The following is a 25,228-nucleotide window of genomic DNA, read 5'->3' on the forward strand; positions in this document are numbered from 1 at the left end:
TTAAGCTATAGCTACAACTATGTCATATTGCTGTTTTTTTAAAATGATACAGTAAGAATACAAAGTCTCAACATAAACTTTGAAATTGCCAGACAAAGGTATGTGAGCATTATGATACATTCCTCTGTCGCATGATACCATAAATTTGATATGTAGGAATCATATGTATCAGTCACATTTAAGATGTATGGTTTTCAAGGATAAATATAATTCTGACTGAAATTCAGGTCTTACTTTCCCAATAGAAGTTCCCAGTCTTTAAAATGAAAACTGAACAGTAAATATAGTTACATGAAACATCTACCATGATCTCACTACGACTCATCAAGACAGCACGACTTCAGAACAGCACAGATTTCTGCTGCCTGTTCTAGTGGAATGTACAAGATAGTTGAGCCCTGCACACAAAACATGAAGCTGCACGCAGAGGCTGTTTGCTATTCACAGATAAAGTGACGCAAAGTAGCATCAAGAAGCCAGAAGCTTCAACTTTCAGAATAAAAACTGCTCAGTTAGCTGCCTTTGCTACTTCTTTCAACTGTTACTTTACAGAGAACAACTCATCTTCTCCCATGTCATGCAGCACAGCATTATTTCCATGTTAGTAATCTTCTATCTCTTCAGTTTTGTTTTCTGGAGGTCAGAAAAGGGTTTTAAAAACTGCAAAGAAAATTTTAACAAAAACAGAAGAAAAACTCAACTATTGTGAGAACAGACAAATCATACAAGAATTTTCACATGCAAGATGTATACTCCTGACCATCTTACTTCTGTACAATACAATCTACTAAGAGCTACCTTAACATCAACTATCCATTGATTAGGGTGACTGTGTTACAAAAACTGAAGCTCACAACCATTCCTGCTAATTTCACTAGGATTCCTGCAGATCAAGGGCCTCTTTCTTTCACAGAAAACAGGCAGAGAAACAGTACAAGAAAAGCAGCAGCAGTCCTTTTTAATCATCTTACTAGATCCCTGGTGGAATTCTAAAACTTGGTTTAGTATAATAGGCATTCTGTTGCCTATCACATGGAAGTATACGCCACTTCTCTGTGAAATAACTTTGTAAGAATTAAAACATTTGTAAATGTGAACCAGTGCAACAACTACACTAGTTTCCCCTTTTGTCTTGGTCTAATAAATAACCTTTGCCGCTGAATAGTTAAACACAACCTATATTGTATACACAGTTATTCCTCTCCTATTAAACTAATATCAGAACAGAATAGAGACTCATCAGTCATAAGGATGGACTAGTTAATATTTTAATGTGAAGTGGTTAACTTTTAATATATTTCTAAAACAGTGAGGAGTACTAAGTTACTAATGTGTGTGGCAGTGTTTCCTGGAGGGATGTGTGTCTTTGGTTGCTTTTCTGTGTTTCATGGGTTTTTTTAATCTGAAATTTTAAGTTTTATTCTGGGGCAAAACTTCATATATAAAGGTCTTTAGTAATGTCATCTAAACCCAGGACAAACAACCTAAATCAACCAGATCTTTTATGCACCCTGTTAGGCACAACTTCCCACAATATTTTTCATTTATGTAAGCTACAGAATTAAGCACCCCCCAAAAAAAAAACCCAGCCTTCCACAGACACAGCCTTAATTACTTCAGTTGAAATGCACAGCCCTATTCCCCCTTCCCTAACAATACAGAAACAAGAGATAATAAATGCATCCTATTGTTTTCATGCATATTTTCTACTCACAGCCTGAACAAAATTAAAAGGTTTTTGTCAAATACTGTCCTAACATACATTCAGAAGGCAGGAATCTTGCAAAATGACAACTTAGGCAACACTGAAAAATCCATGCAGCTATCTTCATGCACACCCTTACTCCAGTTTGTTTGGTGTGGAGAGAGGAATGCCATTTATTAACACATGGTCAATTTTACAGCATTCTACATTTAAAATGCATTTTCTTGCACACAAAAAAAACCCCAAAAAAACCACAAAAAAACAACAGCAGAATTTCTCACCAAGGACTCAATGTTCTAAACATTGGCTATTTTTACATAACCTCACCCATACACAGAGGTTTTGTTTGCAATACTAAATAGTTTTCCTGCTAAAAACAAACTTAAAAGGCAGTTGCTAGAACAGTGTCTTTCCTTCCTTAAAGTCTCCTGAGTATATTTCCTTCAAAAAAAGACCAGAGACAGCTTCATAGGGAAACATGTCAGAGTTATATTATTGCTTTCTGCAGCATTACTCAACATCAGTAAATTCTAATTATTATGTCTAATTCAAACAGAAATACATCCATATGTACTATGCCAGACATAAAGTTTCCTTACTCTTACAGGTAAGTCACTACCTGTCTAGGTGGCAGTGACTTATTTTATTATTTACATTGACAATACAGCAAATTCAGTTCATTCTCTTCACTGTCCAAAGTTTTTAAATCAAAGCCTGAGTTTAACTAAACAGCCTGTTAAAAGTGTCACTCTTCCCACAGAAATGTGTTGATAGGAATCAGCAGCATTTACTGGTTAAGGCACCAAGCTCCTGAGCAATAAGGGACCTGCTGAACCACTTGGATCCTCACAAGTCCATGGGATCAGATGGGATCTATCCTGGGGTGCTGAGCGAGCTGGCAGATGAGCTGGTCAAGCCACTCTCCATCATTTATCAACAGTTCTGGTCACTGGAGAGGTCCCCAGAAACTGGAAGCTGGCCAATGTCATGCCCATCCACAACAAGAGCCGGAAGGAGGAACTGGGAAATTACAGACATGTCAGACTGACCTCAGTGCCAGGCAAGGTCACAGAATAGTCATCTCGAGTGCCATCACAAAGCACCTACAGGATGGCCAAGGGATCAGGTCCTGCCTGACCTGCCTGATCTCCTTTTATGATCAGGTTACCTGCCTGGTGAATGTGCGGAAAGCTGTGGATGTAGTCTACCTGGACTTCAGCAAAGCCTTTGACACAACAAGCGCCTGGCTTGGGAGGGATGAAGCTGCAGGAGCTTGGACAGATTCTCTCTGATATGGGTCAAGGACTGGCTGGAGGGCCAGGCCCAGAGAGTGGTGGTGAATGGTGCCACATCCAGTTGGCAGCTCTCACTAGTGGTGTGCTCCAAGGATCAGTTCTAGGCCCAGTACTGTTCAATATCTTTACTGATGATCTGGACCAGGGGATTGAGTCCAGCATCAATAAGTTTGCAGATGACACCAAGCTAGGAGCAGGTGTGGAGCTGCTGGAAGGTAGGAGAGCCCTGCAGAGGGACCCTGACAGGCTGGATGGGTGGGAAGCGGCCAAGGGGATGAGATTTAATGAGGCCAAGTGCAGGGTCTACACTGTGGCCACAACAACCCCAAGCAGTGCTACAGGCTGGGGACAGAGTATCTGGAGAGCAGCCAGGCAGAAAGGGACCTAGGGGTACAGGTAGATAGTAGCTGAACATGAGCGAGTAGAGCGCCGAGGTGGCCAGGACAGCAAATAGCATCCTGGCCTGCATCAGGAACAGTGTGGCCAGTAGGACAAGGGAGGTTATTCTTCCCCTGAACTCAGCGCTGGTCAGGCAACACCTTGAGTCCTGTGTCCAGTTCTGGGCCCCTCAATTCAAGAGAGATGTTGAGGTACTGGAACATGTCCAGAGAAGGGCAATGAAGCTGGTGAGGGGCCTGGAACATAGCCCTATGAGGAGAGGCTGAGGGAGCTGGGGGTGTGCAGCCTGGAGAAGTGGAGGCTCAGGGGTGACCTCATTGCTGCCTACAACTACCTGAAGGGAGGTTGTAGCCAGGTGAGGGTCAGTCTCTTCTCCCAGGCAGCCAGCAACAGAACAAAGGAACATAGTCTCAAGTTGTGATGGGGGAGGTATAGGCTGCATGTTAGGAGGAAGTTCTTCACAGAGAGAGTGATTGGCATTGGAATGGGCTGCCCAGGGAGGTGGTGGGGGCACCGTCCCTGGAGGTGTTCAAGTAAACACTGGATGAGGCATTTAGTGCCATGGTCTAGTTGACTGGCTAGGGCTGGGTGCTAGGTTGGACTGGATGATTTTGGAGGTCTCTTCCAACCTGGTTGAATCTAGAATTCTATGAAATTGTTAGATTATACATTTTTGGTGCAATATACTCATCTAACACTCTTCATAGAATATGCTTTACAAACACATGCAGTCTTTCAAGGGAAACTTCAAAGGTTTAGAAATACTAAGGTTATTGAAATGCTTACAGTGGACCTGAATAGAGAACACTGAATAACTTCTCAAAAAGTAGGGTGGATCAGGTATGAAGCCAAGACAAAGAAACCTCAAACTGCCACAGCACAGCAAAATAGCAACAAAACAAAACCAACACACAGGCCACATTGACTACTACAATATTTAAGACTTCTGAACAAAATACAAATCCAGACCTAACACCCAGGCACTTGCAATTATGTGCAGATTTGCAAGATGATTATGCAATAATTATTTCTTACCAAAGACAAGCAAGAGCTTCATGTTTTTCGCTTAGCTGCCAGCTCTCCAGATCACACACGGAAAAGAATTCCGCAACCAATTTTTAACTCTTCAATTTCCTAATCAATTCTATTTAATTTTAATAAGTAAAACCAACAAATAGGATTGCAATTTCAAACATTCTCCTGCAATTAAAAAATGAAATGCTAACAAAAACATTAATGCAATGCAGATGAAAAAAAACATTTTAAATTTACTTGTGGCAATACTATGCATTTCAGAAATGCCGTAAAATCTGCGTTTACACAGACAAGCCTGCAATGGATTAAAAATCAACATATTACTAAAGAAGAATGCCCCTAGAATTCATGGAAACAGCCATAACATAGCTGTTACTGGAATTCTGCACAAGGACAGTACACACAGGAAAAATATTTTGTCTAGCAAAAGATACTCAGTTAAATATGAATTTGAATTACCTCAAAACTTGATACAGCTGAGAACTCCTAAATAATGATTCATGTTTCTTAATTAGCACAATAATGTTCATTTGGGATCTGCCCTCTCATCTCTCGCACAAGATCATAAACTTCTTGTGAAGATAAGCTATCAAATACAATCTCTGGTAGGTTCCAATAATAGCAGTGTCATTAGTAGAGAAGAGCACTTCACCATCAGACCCATGGACATTACACCAGCTAAAAATGGTAGAAGTTCTGAGAAAAACCTTTCCGTTAAAATGACAAGCAGTGGCAAATCACAGAATGGTAAGGCTTGGAAGGGACCTTTGGAGTTCATCTAGTCCAACCCTCCTGCTAACACAGGTGTGCCTGAAGTGCTGAAGAAGATTTTCCTAGCAGCTGTCACTGACAAATAGTTACTTTAAAGCTATCTTCAGCATACATCAAACATCAATTTATCAGACAAAATGAACCTATGGAGGCACTCTCCTCTTAGGTTTTCTCGAACGTTCTTCTACTTGTATCGTGCTCTCTGTTCTGTCTTTAGCACAGATCTACACCAGCAAGTCTAAGAAAAAGATTGCAGAAAACATTTTTTTTAATTAAAAAAAAAAAAAAAAGAAACATTTGGTTAATTGTATGTTGCTAAATAAAGTGAAGCAGGGACACAATACTCTGTGACAAACACAATATTTGATTACACAATTTCAGCAGCATCAATGCCAATTAGTATTGCCCACTGACCTCTAACTCAGTTTGGAATCCACCTTGTGCGCAACAAATGGGAAAACCCACTGTTGCACATGAATTTTTCTGCCTTAACATTGTGAGTTTTACTCAGCCTAAATATTGAAGTAGCTTTAAAAAAGGAGGCAAAATTGCCAACAGTTTGTCTAAATATTATGATGGAATTTATTAGAGCATCTCCAGTCATTTCCCTAAAAATTCCAGAGTTCAAGTTTTGGCCAATTTGGCACATTAAAAATTGGACATAAAATGCTAACATTTTAATTAAAAAGGGAAATTTGTGTAGTAGGTTTAGTTTTGCCATGTAAACTGCAAAAATTAACTTCTAAAACCCCTAACAGGCCTGGAGCTAGGATTTAACCTATACAGGGGAAAAAGGTAAAGCATGCACTCTGACAACAAGTTTAGTATAGTGATTCCTGGAATACAAGACATGTGTGTATAATAAAGCTTACATTTGAATGATTTAAATATCCAGATGTCTCAGAAACACTTTTCTATGGCTGAATTGATTACAACAATCCAACAAGAGTTCCATATCCGTACGTACAAAGAATGATTGCATACAGATTTTCACCACTGATGTAGAAAAAGTACACATTCTCTGAGGGAAGAAGTAATTCTCACTAGGTCTACTATACACCTTAAAGGACTTGATATTGCAAGTCCAATCAATACCTACACCAGCAAACAGGTATCTCAGCTACTTCTGTAATGGGTCCTTTGGAGACCCATTTAGAACTGTGTCTAAACTGTTCGTATTCCAGCGATCAACCAGACAGCCTGGGCAAATATGCAGGGGGAATTGTTTTAATTCCTTTTTTCTTTGGTGTCTCAAATTCTCCCACTGATCATGGGAAGGAGAAAAAAGAAGAATCTGGAGTTTTTTCCCTCTCTCCCAACAAATTAAGAGAAAGCTAGGAAGTTGCCTTATATTACTGTCTACAACTACCAGAAGGGGCATTGTAGCCAGGTGGGGGGTGGCCTCTTCTCCCAGGTAACCAGCAATAGAACAAGGGGACACAGTCTCAAGTTGTGCCAGGGTAGGTATAGGCTGGATATTAGGAAGAAGTTCTTCACAGAGAGAGTGATTTCCCATTGGAATGGGCTGCCCAGGGAGGTGGTGGAGGCACTGTCCCTGGGGGTCTTCAAGAAAAGACTGGATGAGGCACTTAGTGCCATGGTCTAGTTGATTGGATAGGGCTGGGTGCTAGGTTGGACTGGATGATCTTGGAGGTCTCTTCCAACCTGGTTGATTCTATGATTCTAAGAGGGCCACAAAGATATCAGAGGCTGAAGCAATTCTCCTATGGGAACAGGCTGCAAGAGTTGTGACTGTTCAGCCTGGAGAAAAGGTGGCTCCAGAGAGACCTTCCAGTACCTGAAGGGGGCCTGCAGTAAGGCTTATTGTGACAGGATGAAAGGGAATGGATTCAAGCTTGAGAAGGATAGATTTAGTCTGGATATTAGAAAGTCTTTACAGTTATAGTGGTGAGACACTGGAATAGGGTGGCCAAGTGGGCTGTGGATGCTCCTCTCCCTGGAAGTGTTCAAGACCATGTTGGAAGCATCCCTGAGCAACCTGGTCTAGTGGAAAGTGTTCCTGCCCATGGCAGGGAAGTTGGAACTAGATGATCTTTAAAGGTGCCTTTCAACTCAAATCATTCTATGATTCTATACTACAGATACAGAAGCTTCTCAAACTCACCTGGTGGGGAAAGGCAAAGTTTGAGATTCACATCACATGCAAGACACCTTGGCAGTTGCACAAACGCAAGCCAACAGTGAAGGCATCAGTCTGCTACCAGCCATCCTGTTCACTAGAGAATCACGAAACACATGTGACAATTATGACTTTAAAGGAAGGGTTGTTGTCACAGGCTGTGCGAAAATAAATGGCACAGAAATGCAGTTTATGAACTCTCAAATTTGATGAGTATTTTAGGTATTTCTTCTCTTCTTTCATCCAATTCGCCTCCAACCCAGGATTCTCATATCTATTTGTATTTCCATAAGTAAACCGTAAAAAAGATTTTCATTAAACTCTTGCTACTTTGACATGGAGAGATTTGCACTGCAATCTCTCACAACTTATTAATGTGCATTCAGTCACCAGAATGGCTCACGTCAAGTTTGACAAAAAAAGTACTTCTTTCTTGTCAAGAAATTGCCCTAAATACAGTTTAGTAACTTCAGAAATTTAAGAATGCTAGTATCTGAAACTACTGCAGAGGCATAATTGAAGAGAGACGATCAGGTATCATGGTCTGTCGGTTACATAATTGCCAAATAGAACAGACATACAACTTAAAATGTACAAGCACTTTTGGGAGCTCAGCAATTTTGTCTGATGTCTGTTCTAAGCTAAGAACATGAGAAATGCAACTTACAAACAATAAAAACCTATGCACATAAGGAACTAGTAATTTTACCACTGCATGTCTAAACCCATCTTATTCTCTTATGTGCCCATATTTAGCTCATGTCTCTATGCTGTTCCAGCTCAGTTGAACATCTTACAAAAATGCAATGGAAACTTCTCTCCTGACACACAGAGAAATACAAGCTTTGGCTAGGGTAAATCCTTTATCAGCATGCCTTAAATTTCTATGTAAAAGGGCACATGGTTATTACTTAACAATGCCCCAAATCATTACTTGTGTAATTTAACTATGGTAAATGGACTTTAACTAGTCACTTGTCTATCTCACTGCTTTTACTAAAATATTTAGAGTCTGAAAATGTATTAACATCATGTCTTACTCTTGTCACTGTTGTACAGAGAAAGACTTGTACTATTAAGACTGAGTTCTAACTACAAACACGTACTAGTTTTGTCTACTGAAGTTCAGTTTAATGTGTTTTAGCAATGCAACGTGGTTACAACAGAAGCTTGGAAGTTCACACTCTAACCTTAATTCTGTGGAAGTAAATCTTAGCATTGGCTTCAGATGCATTAAAGGCATGAAAATTTTAATCTGTAAAATTTAGGTATCATACAACCACACTGATCAAGTGATCTGACATATTTTATTAAGTTACATACAAGTACTAAATACCAGTCCAACAACCATTTAAAATGGGGAGCTTTCTTAAACTGTTGTTTTTAACTGCATGTGTGTTTCCAACCATTAAGATGAACAAGAATCATATGTAGAAACATCATTTTTTGTTAAGAAAAGGATACTCCTAATCTGGACTAACAAAGAGATATCAAAACTCAAAGTTGAATACTACATTTTTTGTCTTTGCCCCAGTGATGGCACACACTAGCATGCTTGATAAATTGCTTGATCTACCCTCTCCATAACTAAGCTTATATAAAAGCTTCCTATTTTCTGAAACCTGTCTCATCTGAAATGTTATTGACGTTCTGTGTTCAGCAGTTATGATGTTGCTACCACAAAGCTGACAGTGGAATCGTCAGTGTAGCCTACACATGAGACAGACTCGTTATAGGGTACAGGATCTTCACGAAGTTCTTCTTTTTAAAAAATCTTTTTAAATAAATTAAATTTCTAGCTACTTTGTTTTCACATGTGTTATGGGTTGAGCCTCTAGGGGGCTGGGAGGTGGTCTGGAACCTGACCCCAGGTGTTCCTGGCCCCTCTTGGTAGGCACGGTCTGGAAGATGAGCCTCCGCCAGACCAGGTGCAAAGGTTAGTTCACTCCCACCTCCCATCTGCAACACTATAAAAGCAGGCAAACTTCCTGATCTCTGCTTGCCTTGCCTCAAGGGCAACACCCTCACTGCTCCAGCTTTGCCGTGTGGCGGACCAGCTAACTCCTGAATCTACCTCCATCCATCTGGTTTTGTGTATGTATGTATATTTGGCACCTGTTTTCCCTTCCCTTATACCTCTGTACACTCCCTTACCTTAAATACCCTTTATTTATTGTTAAAGTTGTTTTTAACTTCCAAAATCTGTGCTAGACTGTTTTCTGTGGGTGTTCTACCCCTTTCCACTCTTTTCTACCTATTTTTTTTCTTTTCAAAGGGGGAGGATGGGAGGCATCCTATATTTAACTTTGTTCTATTAGGCTCTGGGTCTCTGGGAAACTCTAAACTAGAACAACATGCAAGAAATATAATACTTAAACTAAAAAGACAAGCTAACATACAATATTTCTAAAACAAAATTTGCTATACCTATACCCACATGCTACCAAAATCTTGTGCCTAGGGTACATAGGAAAGTTGCTTGAAAAGCTACTACAAGCTTCCTCAGAATTTTTCCTAAATCGAGTTTTCTACTTTTTGGTCCTACTCTGAATCAGTTCAGAAGCAGTCTTATAGAGGGTTGCTCTCTACCCTCTCCTAAAGCTTAAGACAGTCTCAAACCTAAAGGAGACAGAAAGCACAAGGCCAAAAAAATGACATGAAAAGGGATAAAGGCCCAAACTCCCAGAAATAATCAACCTATTTGAATAAAAATGAAATAAATGAAGGCAGAAAGAGGAAAAATAAAAAAGCAAGTTTTACACATTCCACTTCATTGCCTTCCATCCCAGTATCTTCTCAAATTAATGGTCATGAAAAGCACAACTGTTCTTGTAAACTTTGTCTTTCCAAATAGATCTAGAATAACTCTTCCATCCCAAACACAGGTCAAGGCTGTGCAGAAGAGGGAAGAAAGAACCTAAACACAATTATATTTAAAAATTCATAAACTGCTAGACATCTGGAATGGAAATAGAAAAAAAAAATCCCTGAAGTATCAACACTGCCCTGTATGAATCAGCAAACTACAGTCACATAGCCTGCACTAGTGTCCATGTCATGCATTTCACTTAAATATAATTCAGAGGAACAGCACTGTATAACTAAAGAACTCTTGAACCATACATAATGCAAACACCAATGATGGCAACCTAACCAGTTTGTTTTTCTGAAGGATCACAGTAATTAAAATAAAGATAATGTAAGATTAGCTAAATTATGGGGATTATAGAGAAGAATATCAATGTAGCATTTCTGGACTACAAAATTCAGTATTTGTCAAACATCTATAGAACTTAATATAGAATGAGATGTTACTGACTACTACAGTCTGTTAAAAAAAATGGCAAAACATGCAGAAAGAAAGAATTCCTGGAAGAATGTTTTAACAGGTGTGAACTGCTCCAACCACTGCCATCAGCTCAACAGTATTACACAATCAGGGAAGGGTGCATTTTTCCAAGAATTGATATCCAGTACTGAGAGAAAAATATATAGATAAATAAAGAGATTACCACTTTGCAATAGTTATTCATCTGACATTTCACTTCAATACCATATCTACTTCCAAATGTCTCTGGCTATTTTCATGCAAAAGGGAGTTAATAAATTTGGACCATAAAATCAATATTGTTCCACAGAATCACACCATGAGGTCAAGGTGGCAGATCTGACACAGGCAGTAGGCCACAGGGACAGCTGGACTGCCTTGAAGGCTCTTCTGAAGAACAAAACAATCAAGGAAAGACTGAAGAAGTGACTTGCCTATGGCAATTATCTTTTACAAATCATCTGAATTGTGATTGTCAATAAAACCTCAATTTAAGTGGACGGACATAAATAATTTTAATTCCCATTAACATTTTCAAATAGACCCTGTAGTATAAGAAACATGGGATTTTGGCAGAAAAGGGTATCACGTGCTGACAGAGTAAGCCTGCTGTGGAAATTCAGTCTAATCCTCCAAGAGACACTCGAGATACAAATTACTCTAGAGGCATTAAAAGCAAGATGCAAATTAGTTTAAAAATAGCCACCATGGTTTGTTAGACAAGTAAGTTCCATGATCAGTTAATTTGCTATTCTTAAAACTTTATAAATTAACATAAATGTCACACATCTGTAGCACACCATTTCTATCTCCAAGGAAAGCAGAACATTAAAAAAAAGCCAGCATTCAGATTCATTATATTTGACAGAAAAAAAATGAATGCCAACAGAAGAAGGACTTCTGTCCATGCAGCATTTTTCTTTACAAAACTTTTAATGTTATGGACATTTGGCACCATGTTGGAACAGTTTGCAAACTGTGTATTATTTTACACTGCACTTGACTGAGGTTTTTATGTTCTCTTTGGTATTACTGGCAATAGAGAATTCTGTTTTACAGTAAGGTTTTGCTATATTTTATTTTATCAGAAGTGCCCCTCTACCTCTTGACCTTGTATTTCAACTTTAGAAACTGAAATCAGAATTTTATACAAAAAGGAGAGTCCTGTGAATAAAGTTTAAAAAAAAATTGTCCTGCTATTAGAAGCATGAATTAGCCAAGAAAAAGTGCAGGAAGAAAAATTAAGCAGTTTGCTATTTTATCTGCAGTTACGTAGGCACAAACTCTGAATACTTTATTACTCTGAAAAAAAAACTTTGCACCAATCTGGACACATATTGAAATATAAAATATTTCACTTAAACATAAGAAAAAAATCTGTGTTTAAACACTAGAAAAAGCTACTCAGAGAGGTTGTGGACTCTGTCTTTGGAGATATTCAAAATCCAACTGGACCATGTCCTGCAGAAACTGCCCTAGTTTGCCCTGCTTTAAGCAAAGAGGTTGAACTAAAGGACCATCAGAGATTCCCTTCAACCTCAAACATCTTGCAATTTTATTTTTTTTAAATGACCTCCAGCCACCTCACCTCCATCCCCAGAAAGGTGATTGAGTGACTTATCTTGGGTGCTGACCTAAGGCATATCATGGACAAGGGGGTCATCAGGAGTAGTCAACATGGTTTTACCAAGGGAAAGTCATGTTCGACCAAACTGATAGCCTTTTATGAGGACATAACCAGGTGGATGGATGATAGTAGAACAGTGGACATGGTTTATCTTGATTTCAGTAAAGCATTTGACACTGTCTCCCGGCTAAACTGAGGCAGTGTCGTCTGGATGATCAGGTAGTGAGGGGGCCTGGGAACTGGTTGAAGGAAAGAAGCCACAGAGTTGTGGTCATTGCATGGAGTCTAGTTGGAGGTCTGTAACTAGTAGAGTTCCACAGGGGTCAGTACTGGGACCAGTTCTGTTCAATATATTCATCAATGACGTGGATGAGGGCACAGAGTGCACTGTCAGCAAGTTTGCTAATGACACTAAACTGGGTGGAGTGGCTGTCACACCAGAAGGCTGTGCTGCCATTCAGCAAGATTTGGACAGGCTGGAGGGCTGGACAAGAAGAAATTTAATGAAATTCAGCAAGGGCAAGTGTAGTCTTGCACCTCAAAAAGAACAACCCCAGGCATCAGTATAGGTTGGTGACTGACCTGTTAGAAGGCAGTGAAGAGAAAAAGGTTCTGGGGTCCTGGTGGATGGGAGATTGACCATGAGCTAGCAATGTGCTTTTGTGGCCAGGAGGGCCAATGCCATTCTGGGATGTATTAAAAGGGGTGTGGCTAGTGGGTTAAGAGAGGTTCTCCTGCCCCTCTACTCTGCCCTGGTGAGGCCACATTTGGAGCATTCTGTCCAGTTCCGGTCCCCCCAGTTCAAGAGGAACACAGAACTGCTCGAGAGTCCAGCACAGAGCCACAAAGATGATTAAGGGAACGGAGCACCTCTCTTACAAGGAAAGACTGAGGGAGGTGGAGCTCTTTAGCTTGAAAGAGACTGAGGGGTGACCTTATCAATGTTTATAAATATGTAAAGAGCAAATGCCAGGAGGATGAAGCCAGTGTCTTCTTGGTGATGCCAGTGACAGGACAAGGCACAATGGGTGGAAGTTGAGGCATAGGAAGTGTTATGTAAACATGAGGAGGAATTTTTTCACTGTGAGGGTGACAGAACACTGGAATAGGCTGCCCAGGGGGGTTGTGGAGTCTCCCTCTCTGGAGATATTCAAGACCCGCCTGGACACGTTCCTGTGTTATCTGGTACAGGTGATCCTGCTCTGGCAGGAGGGTTGGACTAGATGATCTTTCTAGGTCACTTCCATCCCCTGACATTCTGTGATTCTGCTCTTGCAAAGGTGACAAAACAATAGATCATTTGGACAACATCCAACACTTAAAATCTTCCTCTAAATCATCATCTCTATCTTATAGTTATCTTCACGGTCTACATGAAACATCTGAACAGTTTACACAACCCAGAAGTTAGCAATTCCTTGAACAGAGCTGTTCATGCAATTTTATCTACTTCAAGCATCTAACTGCAAAGGAAACACTGTGGAAAGCAGCACCAAATAAGCAGCTATTCTATTTGGAAATGAAAATAACTGACTGAAGTAGTAATTCAAACTGTATAGTTAATGATCGTCTCTTCTCAAATCAATTTCCCCTGAAAAGAGTAAAAGGACTTCTTAGGATTGTTCCTGTAGCACAAGATGTCCTTCACTCAGAGTCAGCTGGAGAAGCCTCCAGTTTCACTTCCTGATACTAATTCACATCTTAATATAAGCAACAAGAACAAAATAAAAACAATTAAATTTTAATTTTTTTTCCTGCCAAGTGTTTCAGTGAACACATCATCCTGATATTTAAAGGCTAAACACATATCAAACTGCTTGAGAAAGAGCCAAACAGTTCTGTCCCTCCTCATAAAGAAAACAGAGAGAGTATCATATGAAGTTCTCAGATAACAGGTTCAAAACACAACAAAGGAATTACTTATTCACACGATACTTAAAGTATGGTGCTTACTGACACTAAACATGGGAGATGAAAAAAACATACATAGGATCAAAAGCTGTTAAAAATTTAGTATATCTATGGAATAAAAATCCACAGAGACCATCATCCCCACTGACAGCCTGCGCAAGCTGACCTAAGGAGTAATCTTATATGCTTGCCTAAAAGAATGTTAGAAAAAAAAGCCCATGATGTCAAATACTGCTTAGCTGTGCAAGACAAACAGGACTTGAAACCGTGGTCCTGTCACACAACAGGATTCCAGAGCTTTAGACTTCAGGGGAGAATAGTAGATTAATCCAGTATGGCTGTTCCTGTGAAGAATGGTCTCTGGGCTGCTAAAAAAAGACCCCCAAACCAAAAAACAACACAGAATGAAATTAAGGCTTTTGCTCCAGTACATCACTTTTCCAAAAGAGGTGAAACAGTGGCTTGAGATTGTGTACTATCCATAAAATGTTTATCTCTCTCATGCTGCCAAAGAAGATCATTTGCTCCCTAACCTTTCACAGCCTTTTTCAAAAACCATTCAAAGAATCCAAGGTGGACTAATGAAGTCTCCAAAGTAACATGCAATATCAGGAGAAGAAGTCACAGTATTTAAGTAGCTGAAATATGTACTAAGATATTGAGAAAAAAAACCTCACAAATCTAAATCCCATAACAATCCCAGAACCCTTTTTTATCTTCTCAAAACTGAAAATATTTCAAGTCACTGTTAGGCACACAGCTCTCTACTTCAGAAAAAAAAATAAGAGCATACCACTACACACCACTCAGTACTAGACAAAACATTATACGCAGAGGAAAGAAGTACCCACATGGTATCTCACAATCTGTTAATTCAGAACACCTATCAACACATAGTTCTGGAAACATGGTCTTTTGAAAGGGTTATTCAAGAAAACCCTCCCACCTTCCTCTAACCAACCAACATAATATTATTAATTAATATTAGTCAAACATAACAAGTATGGCTGGATACATGCTAACCCAACCGTATCCTAGAACACTTTATCTTTTCAGTAATTACCACAACCACAAGTAGTACCAAAAAAAAAAGGCAACTGAATAAACCACAGGAAGTACTGATTCTTTGTACATGGAGTCTCAATGACCTTCTCTTCCTAAAAGACATGCAGCACATTTTTTCTTAATCAAGAGCTTTTATGTACTTGGGGGGGGGGGGAGAAATGGATACCCAAAACCTTGTCAAACCTTGAAAGCAATAGAGTATTTGAAGGTAAATCTTGCCGACTGCACTCCTCTGCTACAATTCTGTTTGACTGCAATAGGTCACACAAAGTCAACACTCTGTGATCAGAACTGAACATTCATGTTGACAGAGATACCAGTAAAGTATGGCTTCATGCATAAATTATCAAGTCATGCTTCCAAGCACCATGAAAAAAAACAAACAAACTCAAAACAAAATAATTTTTAAAAGGACCCAAATAAAACCAGAACTTTAAATTTTTCCTTTAAAAACAAATACCCACATTGTCCAGTATCTCACATGTCTACGGGTCACTGATTTTTTCTTCTGAGGAAAATATTAACATTCCACAGCAACATCAGACTCAGCACACATATCCTTTAAATTTTGGTTACAATAAGAAACACAAAATTCTTCACAGGTATGACTGAACATCTTTTTAAGACAGAGATTTAGGCATCTCATGAATAAAGAGTCCTCCTGCAATTCCACCCCACACATATATACAGAACCGAACGTGTTTCCCCTCAGTCTTGCAGACTTACCTCGCAGTGAAAAACATTCAATGCTGAAACCAGACAGAGGCAGTCTGGATTAAACAGATGGCACTCTGTTTAGAACGGTTTCAATGTTAATAGCACAATAATGGTATTCCACTTGGAGCTATTTTCCTATGTTCCCAGTACCCTCATAAAAAATCCTGAAACCCAGAAGCAGCTTTACATCGGGATATTAAGAAAAAGGCACTACATGTTGTCCTAAAATTCAGCCAGCATCATGCTATAAACCACTCTTTATTTTCATTCTTATAAGTGCTTGTATTCTGCTATAAGAAAACAGCCTTAGCACATAATCTACAATCACAGAATAATTTAAGCCTTTATAAATCAGACTGTATAGTTAACTTCTATCAGTGCCTTTTTGGATTAAAGGGATTCAGTCTTGAAGAACGTAAAAAAATATTTAATCATCCAAAAGAACACAATCAGCATCCCACAATTACATATTCACGGCATGCAAAACACCAAGCTCTCCAGAGACAGGTACTCCACAGAGCCAAGCAACCACCTCACTCAAGAAGCAAGAGTCAAAGAGAATTCTTAACTTTCCCTCACCTTTAATGCAGTTCCATGATTTCAGGACGTCTCCCCACGTCGCCTATGGAAACAAATAGCGATGTTTTTTAAAGACAAATCCACTGAAAAAAATCAGAGGTCTGCTTCTGGTGCCAAGTCGGGCTTGCAAGCACCTCCGATTTCCCCAACTTCTTCCCTTGACGAGCTGAACCCCAAAGGCAGGCAGCGAGAGGGCACTGTCCCGGGCCTTGCGGCCGCTCCGCCACTTTCGGTCGTCAGGGTCGGGGCGCGCGGGCACGGGGCTTACATAACCGCTGAGTGCGGGGATGTCTCCCACCGCCCGCCCCTCTGCGGTGCCTGGAGTTTGGTCGTCTGCGAGGAGAGGGAAGGGAAAAGGACGGGCGAAGGTGAGGGCGAGGCCGAGCTCGACGCCCCGCACCTCAGCGAGCGGCAGCGCCGGCACCGGGGGGGGAAACAACGGCTCGCGCCCCCGCACGCGCAAACCTCGCCGGCTTCCGTCCCTGCTCGCGAGCCCAGCAACGACCGGCAAGCAACGAGCAACCGGGGAGGAGAGAAGGAAGCGGAGCGGGATCCTTCCTGCCTCCCCAGTCCTGATGCTAGCCCAGGCCCCGCCCGCTGCCGCAACTCAACGGCTCCGGTCCTGACTACTGTTGCCGCTGCCACCCCCTCACTTTCTTCTCCTCAGCTTCCACCTCCAAGCACTGCCAACTCCGCACCCCAACAAAGCACCTGCCCATTGGGCCGCTCCCTCCCCCAATAAGCTCTGCACTGATTGGCCACTTTCTCCTCTGTGTCCCTCCCCACTCCCCTTGCCCAACTCCGCTAGCAGAGCCGGTGGCGTCATTCGTCGTGCGGGACTTGCCTCGTTAAACCGCGACCGGAGTGCTGCAAGCGGCAAAGGGCGGGGCAGCGGCCTTATTGCTTTCGTACCTTCGCCAAGACAGTGGGGAGTACCGGAACGGAAGCTTCCCGGAACGCTAGTAGCTGGCTGCGCTTCCTGTAGCGGCCAGTGTTTGCGCTGAGTTCCGGTACCGGGTGGCGGTTGTGACCTGAAGGAGGGTCACGGAGCGGGCAGGTACTGAGGAGCCGTTGGTGGGAGGTGAGAGTGCGTCTGTCTGGGAGCTCTCTGCGTCCTGTATGTGCTGCTGCCTACCTCAGGAGTGTCTGGGGGGGACTTTAGGAGGGCAGGCGGTGGCGGCAATGCCTGCTGTCTGGGCTGTGCCACGGACCATGGTAGCCTTGCGCAGCCGCCGTGCGTTTTCGGACGCTGCGTCCCTGTTAGCGGCCCTTGGCGCTGGCGCAGCGCGGTCTGCCCTCGTCGTCCCCCGTTCCTATGCCGGACGTCCTTTCGGCCCTATTTTACCCAGTTTTGCTGGCGGAGAACGGACGGCTGGTGTTGCAGTGCAGCCAGCTATCCGCGGCGCCTGGGCGCACAAAGGCCCGTCTTGTAGAAAGGTAAATATTGATAAAAGAGAAGTCTTGAGGTTTTATGGCAAGGGTATATATAGATTCGAGCTAATTTGGAGGGAACTTTCCGGATAACAACGGCATAGGAGCCCCTCGAAGTTTTCTTACGCAAGACAATCCTTTTTGCTTGCCTCCAAGGCATGGCGTCTTCAGGAGTTGTAGGCTTCGAAGCTGTGTTTTTGGCACCATTGCATTCCAGTCAATTCTCCTAAAAATTAAGGACATTAACTTGTTCTTTACAACCACGTATGCGTTAAATAGGAAGTCTTGGCTCAAAGAATCTCAGGTTCTTTGTGGAAGTAGACTTAAAAAACATCATTATTTTCTTCCAGTCCTTCATGATCCTTCCCATATGTCTTGATCGCTGTTTTTAATGTAAGCTGTAATGCTTTCATAGTTCTGTCATCAGAGTATCTAAATAAAGCATATATTTTGAAGCATCGTGAAATGACTAGTAGGATGTATCTCCTTGTTAATTCATACTGTACCCATTTATTTACCACCACCGTTGTGTTTGGTTGCATTGAAGGCAATTTAAAAGCAGCTGAGGAGGCAAGCCTTTGTTTTCCTCATGTTTTCCTTTGGAGCATGGTGACCATAAAGCTGCATACCTAAATTAATAATTTCCAAAGTGAACTCTAAGCTTTTCGAACTCTCGAAAGCCTGCAAGTTGTAGGTCTCTAGTGTTGCTAAAGCGTATTTGTAGGCATCAGAAGTAATTGTTTTTCTGATGCTATTTCCTAGCACAGAAAACTTACATAGCATGAATATAACGGTGGTAGCAACTCAACACAGTAATACTTAAGTCTGCACAGTTTGCTGTATTGTACTGAACAACCAACTTCTGAAATGCAGCATGAAATCTTTAAGCACTTTTGCATTATACACCACACATTGTAGAATAAAGATGCTTCATGTAAGGTGTTACATGCTTTGAATACTTCTTGTAACCTTCCTCTTTTTTTCTGTACAGGGTATTATTTGCAAGTGTGTGAAAATAAGCCGCTATTCTATGAGAAATAAAAACCTCCTTCTATCATTCCTTATAGATATGGGTCACGGAAACGAGCATGGCCATGGCCATGGTAAAATGGAACTCCCTGACTACAGGCAATGGAAGGTAGAGGGTACTCCACTAGAGAAGGTGCAGGAAAGGCTAGCTAAACGGGGTCTGAGGGATCCATGGGCTCGGTAAGTGCAGGACCTTCAAAAATAATCATGGTATGTTGTCTTGTAGCATCAGCTGGACCCTGTCATTGCAGATTATTCTTTCTTTAGTAAAAATAGTGAAAATGCATCTAGATTATGTTAGAGTTTTGGTTAAGTCTTTACTTACTTTGTTGCGTAGAGGTCATGCTTTGCGTCACCTTGACCAGTAACTCTACTGTGCAAGGGACCTTTGCACTTTGTGATGATATAGAACAGGCACAATGATCAATACCTCACTGTCAAAAATAAATAATATTAGGTCTTACACATGTGAATAAACCCCCATTCCTTCTCAACAAAGAGATAGAATGCTCCATCAACTTCAACAATATCTGAGCACACAGAGTAGGATTCCTTATATACAACAAGAGGCCTTTATTCAAAAAGATGATTTATACTAATATATAGTGTGGAAATTGATTCAACTATGCATTTAATTTTGCTAAGTAGTGAATGATGTAATGGAAGATCAGATGTTTACCTAAGCTGTCTCATTCTACAATAAATACCTCCTCTCTTTTTTTCCTTTTCTTTTTTTTTTTAGCTAGAGCAGTTCTGGATAATTTAGGCATGAATTATGTAATACTTTACTCAAGTACGTTTTATTCTTGAGGAATAAAAATGCTAGGTGTCTTATACTGTGTAGTCTGGTTGTTTTTTAAGAGCTTTCATAGAAAAAGCTTTATATAAGTCACTACAAGAAATATTAAAGAACAAACAGCTGATCTATTAAAACGTTGTTCCATGTTATAATGTCTGGAGAGGTTAGGTATTGACATCACTTTTCTCCTTCCTTTAAAAGTTTAAGGCTGTATGCATTTAGTAAGACAGTTTTGATGGTGATAACCATTTGAGTTCTTTACTACAGACTCAGTTAATTATCTGTTGCAAATGAACTTTTCAGACATGTCACATTTATGTGGCCTGTATATCTATCAAGTGCAAGCAGCCTTAGCTTTTTTTGTCCTTTGCTTCTAACAAAACTGTTTTAGCAAGCAATAGGCTTATTCCCATAAAAAATTGATAGCTTAATATTATAAATTTAGTGCAAATTAACCTTTCTGTGCATACGCTTCCAAGTACACTGTTAAGAAGTGCTCCAAAACAACAAACTTGGATAAGAGCTTGTGTAATATTTGCTATCCCTTCTAATTAAAAAAAAGTAATGTTTTCCTGGTAAAAGAATGGGTTTGAGCCAATTGTGTGAGGAGTTGAAATAAGAAACAAAGTCAAAAGCATGAGGTAAATAATAATTCTCCTGAATTTTTATATAAGGCAATATTTCAGTTCCATAGTACAAATATCATGTCAATCTTCCTTAGCAAGCAAGAAATTCAAGTATTATTTGCTTCAGTAACCTGAAAGAAGATTGCATGATTAACATGTTGCATTAGAAGTCTTGGTAAGGTGACCTTCTCTAGGTCTCCTTTTTTTGTTGTATATTGAAGCTCCTTTTAAAAAGGCAATCAATTTTCCACCTTTGTAGCAGATACACATTAAATGTACATATTCATTATATAATAAGCTGTGTGAAAGATGCCAAATTTGGAAACTTTGTCTTTATCCATTAGTATCTTATACTAGCGTCAGGAAGATACTCTTGTGTGTCTTTGTCTTCATTCTGAGTCACAGGAATTACCCGCACAAGGAGATTATCTAAAATATGAATACTTGATCTCCTTGTTTAAAAAAACCTGTATCTTCTCCTGAAATTGTACTTCTGATTTTATTTCTTGTTTCTGTGAAAGTGTGGTTTTTTCCCTTTTTTTGAGGAATGTTGAATCCTTAGAGATGGACAGTATCTCCCTGATATATTATACTGGTCATGCTACACATTAATACTTGCAGTCAGTTATAGAAGTGACTAACATTTGAGTAAGGTAGAAGACGGTGTAGGTCAGGTAAATATTCTATATCAGGTTTCATAGGCTTTTCTGACCCTGATTAGTGAAGTTCACATTGTAAAACAAAAGTGCGTCCACATTAGAATGGGTTTTCTACTCCTTCTCGTGCATGTGCTAGCAGGTTCTGATTTTGTTTCAGAGTTAACAACTGAAGATGACTACATAAGTTTGGAGAGGTGATTCTGTTACTGGACTTCCAACGTTTGGTGGAGTTAATTATATCTCGAATTACGTGCATAAAGGGTTACAGTTAAGATGGTGATTAAATGATACTTAAATGCTAGAAATGTCAGTCTTGATGTTAATATTTATCACAATGGCTCCACTGATCTTGTTCTATTGTTTTGGTTTCATTTTTCTTCCAGTAATGAAGCCTGGAGATACATGGGTGGCTTTGCAAAACCTGTCACCTTAACAGAAGTCTTAACTAAGGGACTCAAGTGGGGATTTGCAGCTTTCGTCGTAGCTCTTGCCATTGAATATACACTGTTCCCTCCAAAGAAGAATGGAGGCCATCACTGAAGATCAAATATGAGAGCTTAATATTTACTCAGTACTAAGCTGAAACGTATGTAAGACTGATGCTTACTCTGTACTTACAATATGCATATTAAAGTCTATCATAGGCAAAAAGATGTTTCTTTGATTTTTACTATACTTCTGTGGAAGGATGAAAAAAACATAGCCAGAGGGATTTAAGTACCTTTAGTCTGGGGAAAATAAATAAGACATGCATATGCTCTTGGGTGTGCTGTACCATGCTCTGTAGAGCAAGGGAAGCTATCAGCCCAGCTCTTTCAACCTCTGCCAATTTCCGTTAAATGAAATTGAGTAAGTATGCTGCTTTTAAGAGGGGGGAAAAGTGCACTGATTACAGGTTTAATAATTTGATGGTAAGTGGTAATTGATGACTTGTCATTTCTTAAAAGTATAATTTGTTACTATTCATTATTGTGTCTCTAAATAGATATAACTATTGCCTTAAACTTTAAAAAACTACCTAAAACTGGCTCAAAGTACATTAAAGTTTTAATTACATCTGCAATAGGATTAAATATATTTGACAGATGCTCTGCACCAAAATAATCTGCTTTGTTATACCTAGAAATAAAAAAATTACATTGCTGACACATTTTCTAAGCAAAGTAGAATGTTATACTTGGTAGTAACTGCACCTTATCCTAATATGAATTCCAAGATACTAGAGTGTAATGTGAAAAAAAGAGAAAGAACAGTTGCTGGTTAACTTGTCATGGCATATTAATGTCTAAAATTGCAGTAGTACATTTAGTGATCTGTTTTAAATTATCTGATTTTCCTTTAAATTATCTAACAGCTTCTGGAATGCTTCAAAAAATGGCTGGAGTAAGGACTATAAGAGAAAAGGGCCTGTTGACAGCATCTATCCTCTGTAGCACTAGGAATTAGAATTGGCTGAGTATTGTAATTTTTTTTTAAATGCTATTAGTAACATAAGCTCGAGGGTATTTTATCTCATTTTTTAATCCAAATGGCATGATATATAAACAGAAGAGCAAAATTATGATAGAATCAGCCAGGTTGGAAGAGACCTCCAAGATCATCCAGTCCAACCTAGCACCCAGCCCTATCCAGTCAACTAGACACCATGGCACTAAATGCTTCATCCATCGTTTTTATTAACACCTCCAGGGATAGTGACTCCACCACCTCCCTGGGCAGCCCATTCCAATGGGAAATCACTCTCTCTGTGAAGAACTTCCTCCTAACATCCAGCATATACCTTCCCCAGCACAACTTGAGACTCTGTCCTTTGTTCTGTTGCTGGTTGTCTGGGAGAAGAGACTGATCCCCACCTGGCTATGGCCTCCCTTCAGGTAGTTGTGGACAGCAAATGAGGTCACCTCTGAGCCTCCTCCAGGCTGAACAACCCCAGCTCCCTCAGCCTTTCCTCACAGGGCTGTGTTCCAGGCCTCTCACCAGCTTCATTGCCCTTCTCTGGACACGTCCCAGTATCTCAACATCTCTCCTGAATTGAACCCAGAACTGGACACAGTAATCCACCTGACCAGTGCTGAGTACAGGGCAAGAATAACATCCCTTGCCCTACTGGCCACACTGTTCCTGATACAGGCCCAGGATGCCATTGGCTCTCTTGGCCACCTGGGCACACTGCTGGCTCATGTTCAGCTACTATCTACCAGTACCCCTAGGTCCCTTTCTGCCTCACTGCTCTCCAGCCACTCTGATCCCAGCCTGTAGCACTGCTTGGGGTTGTTGTGGCCAAAATGTAGAACCCTGCACTTGACCTTGTTAAATCTCATCCCATTGGCCTCTGCCCACCCATCCAGCCTGTATACAAGGAAGATACTTAAAACGTTACTAGACCATTACAAAGTGTACTTCCATGGTCAAGAAACTAACCTTTTAAGCAATTGTATCACAAATTGCAGCTTTACAAAAACCTTGGAGGTCCCACCAAAACACAGGTAAAATATATTAAATATATGTATATATTCACACATTTTTTCTGAATGAGGTTATTAAGAGTTACATTTTTAGAGCCAGTAGGCATCTGCTCTAATGGGAGCGTTATCTATGCTGTTCAGTAGAATTTGTCATCTTTGTATGACATTGCTCAAGGCACTGTTCATAGGGCAAATAGTTGTTTTACTAAAACTTTCTTGCCTAGTTCTCACAGTTCTCTATCCCATTGTATCATTCCCTGAAAAACAAATGAATCTACTGTGTGAGGTCTGTTGCGCAAAGTATTTCTGTTGTCACTTAGCAATGGCTGTCCTTACGTTAAAACAATCATTCTGCCAGCAGTGATGTGTAGTGCAAAGAACAGGGTCACAAACAGCAGTGGCACCTGCAGAACAAGAATATATGAGATTTTAATATCACAGTCAAGAAGCTCTTTCTGTACTTGTTCTGAAAACAGAAGTGATAATGCTCTATTTTTTTTAATGCAGGTGGAGACCCTATCTGTATCAGTAGTCAAGGATCTGTTTCTGCTGACCTGGAAAGATACTGGTGATTCATCCATTGGTTTTGCTAATGCTACCTATAATATGTACATCATTATATATATTTGGAAGATGTTGATGTTACAGAAAATTAGCACAGCTGAATGAGCACAATAGAATAACAATTATGCAGTCAGACTACATTGGATGTTGCTGAAACTCGTGTTTCAGAGCATAACAAAATAACTGTTCTCATGTTGTGAGGCAGATGCAGTTTAAGTACCAGACTATAATAGTTTCTGTCTGTGATGAGCTTTCAAAACTACAGGCTCCTATCCCTCAATTAGATCTTTGCTAGGTCAGCTTATATAGACTTGTAACATCAAAGCAAGTGTATTTTGTACATGAAACTAATTGAAATTGGAAGTGTTTGCTTCAAGGGGTTTTATAAGAAATGTATTCAGGACCCATGTTTGTCATCCAGTTTACTGATTTCATCATTGGTATCAAAATACCTAGATTTATCCAGACTGTTTTACATGCAAGCCAGGGAATGGAAAGTAAGATAATCTTCTTACCATTGTTCCAGTGGAGAAGAAAAACTCTTGAAAATAATCTCATCATAGTGAGTTAGCCTCTTTAAAATTGTAAAAGTAACAGCAAGACTTAACAAGTTTGACTAATGACACCACTTATACATACAGATGGAATGGCCAGATCACACCAAGCCTGATTTTGAAATATATAGCATAAGATAATCTAAAAAATTATGTATTAAATCTGTTACAAAAATACATAAAAGGAAATATGCCCAAGCCAGAGATTTATATCCAAAGTCCTCTAAATTGGAAGAACGAGGGGGGGGGGGGGGAAATCACAACTCATAAATCTATAAAAATATAAAAGTGGTTTAATAAGCATACAAAAACTAGGTAAATAGAGGGAAAAGTGGAGTAAGTGAAAAGAGTACACTGGTCACTTAAGCTGTGTTAAATTGGTAAATAATGAAAACGTTTATAAATAAATAAATGTTCTTTCACAAGCCTGCAGCCTAACCATCTCCCTCAAATTCTTCAGTTAGCCTGCACAAGTCTTCATGTGCTTGTATGGAGTAGATCCAAGGAGAAAGTGGGCATAGTGATCCAC

General features: G+C 40.1%; 2 protein-coding genes and 1 long non-coding RNA gene across 12 annotated transcripts in view; 2 read left to right on the plus strand and 1 right to left on the minus strand.

Moving 5' to 3' along the window:
- The window catches only part of LOC135184583 (hyccin 2), a 78,998-nt gene extending 61,750 nt beyond the window's left edge, over positions 1-17,248 (minus strand). For 4 of the 7 annotated variants that reach the window (XM_064160571.1, XM_064160506.1, XM_064160561.1 and 1 more), the window contains exon 1: positions 16,573-16,679. The gene's annotated coding sequence lies outside the window, so the exon portion shown is untranslated. Of the gene's footprint in view, positions 1-16,572; positions 16,680-16,706; positions 16,796-16,972; positions 17,053-17,225 lie in introns of those variants that run through there. The other 3 variants (XM_064160534.1, XM_064160523.1, XM_064160497.1) reach the window with 3 other exon arrangements.
- On the plus strand, positions 9,292-11,735 carry LOC135184695 (uncharacterized). Its single transcript, XR_010306129.1, has 2 exons — positions 9,292-9,443; positions 10,231-11,735. It is a non-coding gene; the product is annotated as an uncharacterized LOC135184695 (long non-coding RNA).
- Positions 17,249-17,477: 229 nt separating the features above from the next.
- On the plus strand, positions 17,478-25,131 carry NDUFB3 (NADH:ubiquinone oxidoreductase subunit B3). 4 transcript variants are annotated; one of them, XM_064160707.1, is made up of 4 exons: positions 17,484-17,653; positions 19,071-19,212; positions 21,500-21,702; positions 24,089-25,131. In XM_064160707.1, the coding sequence occupies exons 2-3, from the start codon at positions 19,073-19,075 to the stop codon at positions 21,654-21,656; spliced, it is 297 nt and encodes a 98-aa protein (XP_064016777.1). In that variant the 5' UTR covers positions 17,484-17,653; positions 19,071-19,072; the 3' UTR covers positions 21,657-21,702; positions 24,089-25,131. The 4 variants fall into 4 exon arrangements, with proteins under 4 accessions (XP_064016780.1, XP_064016777.1, XP_064016768.1 ...); XM_064160710.1 differs by lacking the exon at positions 24,089-25,131 and having other exon boundaries at positions 17,478-17,629; positions 21,500-21,767; XM_064160698.1 differs by lacking the exon at positions 24,089-25,131 and having other exon boundaries at positions 21,500-21,767.
- The last annotated feature ends 97 nt before the right edge of the window (positions 25,132-25,228 follow it).

This window comes from Pogoniulus pusillus, chromosome 2 (assembly GCF_015220805.1).
Source record: "Pogoniulus pusillus isolate bPogPus1 chromosome 2, bPogPus1.pri, whole genome shotgun sequence".
Lineage (NCBI taxonomy): Eukaryota > Metazoa > Chordata > Aves > Piciformes > Lybiidae > Pogoniulus > Pogoniulus pusillus.